At 44.7% G+C, this 8940-nt stretch overlaps 1 protein-coding gene across 1 annotated transcript in view; it reads right to left on the bottom strand.

Moving 5' to 3' along the window:
- Positions 1-525: 525 nt before the first annotated feature.
- Positions 526-8940, bottom strand: part of MTMR2 (myotubularin related protein 2) — a 60524-nt gene continuing 52109 nt past the window's right edge. The window contains exons 11-15 of the mRNA XM_027641225.1: positions 8419-8625; positions 6754-6846; positions 5083-5196; positions 3500-3676; positions 526-2546 (exon numbers count right to left, since the gene is read on the bottom strand). Coding sequence (XP_027497026.1) covers positions 2385-2546; positions 3500-3676; positions 5083-5196; positions 6754-6846; positions 8419-8625 — 753 coding nt within the window. The 3' untranslated portion in view covers positions 526-2384. The remainder of the gene's footprint in view (positions 2547-3499; positions 3677-5082; positions 5197-6753; positions 6847-8418; positions 8626-8940) is intronic.

Raw genomic sequence — 8940 nt, 5'->3', positions numbered from 1 at the left:
TAGGACAACGGGAAGTGGCTTTCAAGTGAAAGAGAGCAGGTTTAGATTGGTTATTAGGAAGAAATTGATTACTGTGAGGGTTGTGAGGCACTAGCACAGGTTGCTCAGAGAAGTTGTGGATGCCCCATTCCTGGAAGTGTTTAAGTCATGTTGGATGGGGCTCTGAGCAACCTGGTCTAGTGGAAGGTGTCTGTGCCCATGGCCGAGGGTTAGAAACTAGATGGTCTTTAAAGGTCCCTTCCAGCCCAAACCATTCTGTGATTATATTTTTATAATACTGAGCAGCTAAGCATTGTATCTGTATTAATGCTGGTCTGTGTCGGATAAGAGAAACTTGTCCAAAGATTAATTTTGTTTTCCTGTCATTCTAGATTTTAGAGTTTGAAAATTAGCATCTTGCAAGACCACCTGCAGAAAAATGAGGGAGATTTGGATTTCACATTCTAAACTTGCAATGCTATTTTGTTTGCATGTTCTCCAAGTCCGTTGGAGGACCACACTGTTGAAAGTAAGAGCATAGGAATGTTACCCTTTTATCAGTTTTTATTAGTGTTAACGAAACCAAACAGCCTTCATCAAGAAACAAAATATACACACATAGTCAGTTTGCTAATATGGAAGAATGGTATGAACCATCTTGTATAATGATTGTACGTAAGAGCAGATCTGCCCTTTACCTTAAAAGCAAATCCAAGTCCTTCAGAAGTATTTTGTGTGGATTCTTTTGCACTATTGAACCATAATGTCTCAGGCCACCCTATAACAAATATGCTGATGCTGTACAGCTGTTTTCATCTTGTCAGAAGGTGGCTGTGGATTTCTCTGTAAAGCATGGAGATGGTGATTGCAGTAGTATAGCAGGCAAAAGTGGAGGCTGCAGGGGAAATTACTGTTACTGCCTGGGAAGGAATGTGGCTTTTGAAAGGCAGTATCTTATGTAGAAATTGGTCCACTCTTGTACTCTCTTGGAAAGTCCTTCTCTATAGTGGAAGAGCAGCTGAGTGAAGCAGCATGCTGACAGGTGACCACAGTATGGGATCCTGTCATAAAAGAGCAACACAAGAACCCCCCCCCAAGCAGTGCCCTCCTCCTTAGCATGGAAGTGAGAAGCAGCCTTGCACATAGCTAAGTGCCTTCTCTGTAAGCCCAATCTTCTACAGCCCTGTGTTTACCTGTTTGGAAGAACAATGGGGAAGTCATGGTTTTACCAAGTGTGTTTTTTATCCCCCGTTTTGCAGTAAAATTTTATATTAAAACTGAATTTCAACTTGAGTTTAGTCAAGTGATGCTAATTCTTGAAGCAGGCTATGCTGAAAAAGGCCTAAATGTAGAGCTCAGAAACTGGCTAAGATGTTAGGTCTGCCAGAATAACCTTAAGCAGCAGTTGGAATGCAGGCAAAAAGGCGTCTTTGGTTGATGTACAGTTGTTTTCATTAGTTAACAATACTGAAATACCGTAAGTACAGCACTATGATCCTGCACAGAAGCATTAAAGTCACTAATTATGCTTACCCAAGCAAAATGTAATGGCTGATCCCAGCAGTTCACACATGCCCTGTGGAATTCCACTACCTTCCCCCTGGTGACTACGAGGCACAGGAGGCCAGAGGAGCTGCAGAAAGCCCAGGGGAGCCATGCTGTGCTCCTCCCTTAGAAATAAAGGTGCTTAAGTTGCATCCTGGCACACCCACTGTAAACTGTAAGTGAGATTCTAGAGTTGCAGGGATGGAAGTAAACATCCTACAAAATCAAGTCCTGTAGGTTTCTCCTCTACCATTGTGTTTATTGGGAGGAGCTGCCCTTTCTTTAAATAAGGCATCATTTGCATGGCTTCCTATGATCTAGATCAAGGTGAAGGGAGTGATATGTTTCAGACACTATCACTGCTTGTCTCCAAGTGTGCTGGCAAATGCCCTCATAGACTGCTGTGCAGACATTAATAGCAGAGAGTTTGTGCTGTTACAGCTGCATTTCAGGCTCCAACACAAAGTCAGATTTAGCCTTTCCTTTTAGCAAAGGGGAGACCTTTCAAACTTCTGAGCTGATGTTTTTCCTCCTCAGTACTTCATTGTAGTGCAGTGTCTCTCTTTAAAGCCAAGTGATTTCCAGCACATCAGTGAGCAAAGAGCAAGCTCTAGTTTTCTTTTAGGTGGCAAGTGCAATTGGCTTGTATTATAAGCTAGCCACTGAGAAGATTAATTGCATAGGGGGCCTTGTCTGTTGTTTTTTGCTTAAGCCTTCTCTAGTGCTACAGTACTAATAAATTACCCTGGAGAGAAATAAATAAATAAGTTGGCATCCCCGAGGTACCATGCTGGAACTCCAGAGGGCTTCAGAAAAGTTGCCCCCATGGTCCTGGGAAGGTACTCAGCAAGAAGTCCATATTATACAACTGTCTGTACAGGAGCAACACACTGTGCAGGAGAGCCGGCTCTCTCTGAGGATGAGGTGGAACGGTTGGTGATTTCTCTCTGCAGTTCCTCTACTTTCTTCTGCAGCTCGGCCCGCTTGGCCAGAAGCTCCTTGTAGCGATTATGGACAGGTTCCTGTAAGAAAACATGTAGTTGAGTGCTGGGAGGTAAGTGTGGAAGTGGAAGCCTGAACCACAAAACACTGTTGCTGACCTTACACAAAGCTCTGAGAGAAGGGGGGGTTGTACATGAGTATTATGAGTCGCACGCCTGGGGTACAGCATAGTTGCTCTGGCTTTGAGATGCTCATTTTGATCTAATGTGCATAGTGCAATGGTGGCTAAACAAAACAGTGTATATTTTGAAAGATGACAACTGCCAAACTGACGTTTCTGGGGGATGCTGGCCATGGCATATTGGCCTGGACATTATTTCAGAGTTTTAAGGTAAAAATGTTTTTGCATGGTTCTGACTGCAAAGCGGTTGTTTGGTTCCTGTATCTAACACCCCAGAATTGCAAAGCTGTCAACTGCAGTTGGGCACGGAAGCAATCTGGGAAATTTTGTCCCTTCCTCCTAAAAAGTGATGTCAGCCTTCAGGGCCATGCTCAGTCTGCTTGTTTGAGGTATCAGCCCTGGGGTAAGCCAGCATCCCTGCCGGCTAGGGTCAGGGGTGTAACAGGGCTGTAGCCAGACCCCTGTGCCTCAGGCAGCCAAAGCAAAGCACCAGGTTCTTGTTGCTAGTAGTCTGAATAGAGTCCCAAAAATCCTATCTAGAATCCTACATCCAGTGAAGTCTTGGGATTCTTTCGCTCTTTTGTGAAGAGAATTCAGAGGTTTTTCCCTTATTCTAAGTGAGGAAATTTTCCAAATTGCTGAGTATATCCAGCTCCTGCAGATTTCACAAGCTGAGCACCTGCACCAGCCAGCTGTAGGGGCTGCTCACTCTTGCTGGCATTTGAATTTAGGCTTTTGTTTTTAAATTTAAGCATAAGTTTGTACATCTTGTGCTTCAAATATCTTGAACTCCAAAATAACAATATCAGTACTAGCAGAGAGGGAAACATGTAGGATTCGTGGAAGACACACCTGAGGCTTCATCCTGGGGTTCCAGCGGATGTAGTAGCCGACCCACAGCTCGAGGTGGCGCATGCTGGCCACAGGATACAGGACGTGGTTGGAGTAGCTCACGTACAAGGGGTTAGTAAAGTCTTCCAGTTGGCTGTTGATGTAAGACCAAAGTGATACGGTCTTTTTTGGAAGGCTCTGTAAGGGAAGGGGGTGGAGGAGGCTTTATTTGCCATACAAATTCCAGTTATCTACAAACTGGAGCAGCATAGACATATGCCTGTCATTAATACGGAGCTGGTTGCTTTTTTGTAGCTTAAAAACCCCCAAAACTGTTCTTTTGATGTGGTTATTGTACTAAAAGCACATGGATGCAGGCAGGCACACATGCCCTGGCACAGAACAACCCCTCTTACCCACCCAGCTGCCAACACAGACCAGGAATTGCCATTGGCACAGCAAGGGGACACTGGCATGTGAACCCTCAAAGTTAAACTTCACTTCTTTAAAGTGCTCCTCAAGGACTTGCTGGAGTATCTAATTGCAAAGGAAATAAAGAAAACATTTGACTTAGGCCCTGATCTAGTGGAATAATTAGACCTGTGAATAGCCCCACTGAAACCACTGTTGAAGTACCTCCTAGATTAAGTACTTCACTAGGCTGAGGCCTTTGAAAAAAAAAAAAAAAAGCCACATGCAAACAGCATGCAGATTTTGTTTTCTGGAAATTACAATTATTCAATCACTGCTGATTCCAGAGAAACAGGGATCCTGATTTCGCTACAGTAAAATGCTATCATTTTTATATTACAGTTAGGTTTTATTGTTTGGGTTTTTTTAACAGAAGTGCTATCAAATAGGATCACATCAGGTCCACACAGCACTGCCCTCATGTACCTCTGTGCTGTTAGGCTGCAGCACTTTGGTGACAGAATGCCTCATCTCTAAGCAGGTGAGACTGAATGAGTGTCACTGCTTTTCCTTCTGATTCCAGACTGGGTCTGAATGTACACATCTGTATGCTCCTCCCTTGGCAAACAAACCTCGACCAGACTGCAGGGCAGGGCTGGCTTGTGGCAGGACATAGAGGCACGTCCTTACTAATACTAGGAGCACTGTTATCTCCAGGAAAAATGCAAGCACAGCAAGGACACACATTAAGACCAGTTATGTGCAGTAATGTGTGCAGAATGACAGCACACTCTTTGTAGTTAAAAGCACCTGAAAGGAACCACTTCAAGGAAAAGAAGAAGACAAAAAGGTACAAGTTTCCACAGAGAAGGTTGCATTAAACTAAAGTTCAAAGCAAAACTGCATTTCCACTACCTGGGAGACACTAAGAACTCTTCAACCATAGTGAGCAACTGGAAATGGAAGCACTGTGCAGAAGGGAGATGGTGTTGCTCTGAAATGTGAAGTTTCCAACAGACAGCAGTTTGTGCAAACAGGAAAACCCCAGGTCCTGGCTGTTGAGACAGGGCTTGGCATTTCCCAGACCCACATCTACCACTATCTTTGAGTGAGGAACCAACTTCCCTAGCAATACGTGGTGAGCTAAAGCCATCCCAGGAACAGGCTTTCACCTCGGAGAGAAGCCGTCTTACCTCTTTCACTCTCTGCTGCTCGCTGCTGCACAGGAAGGTCCCAAACAAACAGCTGTACAGGTGATCCAGGATGGTGATTAGGAAGTACTCATTGAATTCAAATGCTGTAGGAAACTTCAGTCAGAAACAGAAAATTAGGTTGGGATTTTAAAACAGGAAAATAAAACTTTTTTCCCACTCTGTAGTCTTGGTAAGGAGTTGGCCTCTTGATTTGTCCCTGTTTCCTGCCTGGCTGGATATTCAGGGTCATATTTGCTCCTTCTAGAAGCAAGAGTTTCTCTCTTGGAAAGCTGCTTTGCAGTTGCAGAGAGGAATTTTGAGCAAAAGCCAGAGGTCTGAAGGGTTAGACCACTGTGTTTATACACACTCAGTGCTGCTTCAAATTGAAGCTTGCTCTGCTATGTCTGCCTCTCATGACAGACCATGCAACCAGACTGTGAAAGAAAGGCACATGTCAAATAACGCATTAAAAAAGTGGAAATTTCCCAGGGCCAAAGGGAAATAACTCGTGTGTGTAACGCAGCACTTTCCAGAGGGAACAGCAGGGAGGCATCTTGCAATACAGGTCAACAGGAGGAACAGGTGTATGAGCACAGGCCATGTTGTTGAAGTTCCATGCAGAAACAATCAGACCCGAGACAGGGAGAACTGAAGCTCCACAAAGGGTCAGTAAGAATACATGCACTGAACTGCAAACACATGCTGGGGCAATGAAGAGGAGAGAAGGAGGTCGCCTTCTCTCACAACCATCCTTCTCTTCCCAGGCTGCCCCAGTTGCAATATCCTGACCTCACCAGCTGCAGGTCAGGATGCCTGCTTTTAGGAGCAATGAAGGAGAGCATGATGAAAGTGACTTCAATGATGGTAAAGCCTCTTTTTCTCTCTGTGTGAGTATGGTATGCTTCATATATAGTGGTATCCTTCTTTCCTATTTCTCCTGGTTTAATCCATGATAAGCCTAATTTTTTTTCACTGAACTGCCTGACCACAGCTGACATTTGTGCCACAGAAGACACAAAAAACCTTCCAGGTCCCATATACCTGGGGAAAAACCTCCCAAACACAGGAGAACTCTCCTGGACTGTACCTTTGCCACACCCAGCCTGAAGTGAGGCACTCAACTCTGTACATCATGTATGAATTGGGAGCAGCACATCTGCCTTCAGAGGAAGCTAAAATAGAGCATGTCTTGCTGCAGGTTTGGTTATGGGATCAGCTTGAGCAGAGGCAACAGGGATCTGTCTGCACCCACCCTGCTTGGGACTTATATTAGCAAGACAAGTCACTTATGCTTCTGAAGGCACAGTGGGCTACTGAGGATGGCTGGGATGTCTGTTCCTGCCTATGCTAAGTGTGAGGCAGCTGTCACCTTTTTCAGGATGATGCAAGCTTCTCCCAAGCTCACATTTATTCTAGCAGCATGTGGGTAAGCAGCACCCACTGACAAGGTCATATGATGCAAGCCAACATTGTGGTCTTCCAGTGCACTTGTGCATTCAGGCCCTTTGCTAAACAGACTCCCAAAAAACTTGTTGCCAGAGTCAAAATAAGAGTACAAGCCCAGGAAGGAGAGCCTGTAATGGTCAGTTTGGAAATCATTCCTGTGTCCAGACACTGTGCCATGTCTTGGTACACTGGCTTTGTAGACACATGTGCCACTCAGCAATTTACCTGTCTTGTCATTTGCCAAACACAGTCGATGAACTGGAGGAAGACAGGAGAGCGATCAGCGTCTGCATGATTCTTATCTCCGTGGCCAACTCTCTGAAACAGAGCAGGACAAAGAACAGGAGTTGCAAAGGGCTTCACGGGGAAGCTGCTGGGATCTCCTGCCAGTCACCCAAACCTTTACCAACAGCTTTAAAAAGCTTCAAACGAGTCTTGATTCTGCTTTGTCCATATCAGTGAGCAAAGAAGGAAAGGACAACTACTCCCTTCATCTCTGAAGTGAAAATTCTTTATGGGGATATTTTCGTGCTAAATTAAAACAAGAGCTGTTTGAGTAGAGGCTCCAGATGCTGTGCTGGCACTGATTTCAGTTAAAAGCTAAAGTTCAGAAGGAAAAAAAATGAGAATGCTTTTTGCTTTAGTTGCAGCTGTCGTCCTGGCTACTTCAGTAGTACAGTGTGCTCGATCTAAACACTACCTACAGGCACGGCATGTGGCGATAACTGTCACGCAACACCTCGCAGCTTCCAAGTGCTGTACAAACACTAGCCCAGCCCATCTCCAGCCACCTCAAGAGAGGCAGTGATGACACTATTCCCAGAAGTAGGCCTCCAACTCTGACCAAGCTGTGTGGCCAAGACGTGAGGCAGGATTCCTCATAACTACTATAGTACATTAATGGTTATGTATTACCAGGAGCCCCAAGCACCGTACAAAGAACAAGAACATGTATGTAACAGAGATCTCTACCTCTTCCTTAATGCTGTTCGCCCCTCACCAAAGGAAATCACTATCATTATCTTCCTTGTCTAGACAGGGAAGAAGCTAAAACAGTTGTTGTTCAAACACCAGATAACAAGTTTTGCTGCAGCAGAACCTCAGTTGCTTTAGTGCCTCAGTTTCCCCACCTTCCTCAGAGCATTTGACAATGCAACTCATCACTGCAAGTGCTGTAAAAAGAGCTTGCTCTAGCCCTTGCCAAAATTAAACAACCACTAGAAAACAGCTACAAGCAAAACTAAATAGGAATAAAGACTGAAAGAATACGACTGAAAGGCGCTCTCAGTTCCCATCAGTGCAAACCATAACAAATTGCTGTGTCACAAGCCCACAAAGCTGCCTCTCTGCCAGCTACAGGGACACAACCACAAGCTACTCTTGGTCCAGGCTCAAACTGCTGATCAAACCTAGGCAATTAGAAGCCTCCACAAAAATAAAGCGTGCCTGAAGAAAACGTGAGGTCAAGGTCATAACCAAATTCTCCAAACTCTTCAATACCAAGGCATTTCTGATGACAGTGGCCTAACAGTCTCAGAAACTGGAATGAACTGTAAAGGAAGAAAAAAATACCCCAGTGGTCTCAGCCAACTCCCAGCAGAAATGCCAACCCTGCACCCAAAGCACACTGTTAGTTCAAGCCTAATCATGGAAACATGACGTGTCAGTCAAGACACCTGAGAGATTTAATACCTCCTGTGCCTCCTACCTAACCAATACAGTCCCCAAGGAAGTTAAAAGATTACTGGAATTATAGGCAGAAAACAGTAGCAGCAGCTTTCACCTGTCTTCAGCCAGGAAACTTCTCACAAGAACAGCTAAACTCCTTTGAAATCCTTCAAGGGGGACAATAACTTTCCATATAGTGCCTTCCAAGGGCTAGTGACTCACCAGCTGAAATCTGTGGCCAAAACTTAGCCACTCCTTCTCCACCAGGACTTCAAAACCCCTGATAGTTCGGTAGTAGCCATCCAACATGAGCAGAGAGAGAGAGGTGAGCTGGGCTGTCCGGTCCCAACCATCACTGCAGTGTACAACCACAGATGTCTTCCCGGACTCTACTTTGTCAGCAATCCGGAGGGCTCCAGCAAGAATGAGCTAGGACAAAGAAAAAACCAAATTACAAAACCTCTTTGGAACAGAAACTATGAATGAAAAATGCCTAGTGACAACACAGGACAAACCAAGGGCTCTGTTTGCCTCAAGCAGAATGGTAAATCAGTTCCAACTACTTTGTAACTAGGACAGCAAACTGTGAACACATGTTTTATTCCAACAAGATGACAACACATCTATACTGTAGTGTAAGCATAACTCTAGAAGAGCCTTTGCATTAAGCTCAGTCCTTGGACAGGTCAGGATTTAAACACAAGAGTATTCTGTGTGTGACACGAATACAAAATGGCCATCACC

This window comes from Corapipo altera, unplaced genomic scaffold, assembly GCF_003945725.1.
Source record: "Corapipo altera isolate COAL_440 unplaced genomic scaffold, ASM394572v1 0, whole genome shotgun sequence".
NCBI lineage: Eukaryota > Metazoa > Chordata > Aves > Passeriformes > Pipridae > Corapipo > Corapipo altera.
The sequence above is the reverse complement of the archived record's forward strand: the minus strand, read 5'-3'. Positions and strand labels throughout refer to the sequence as shown.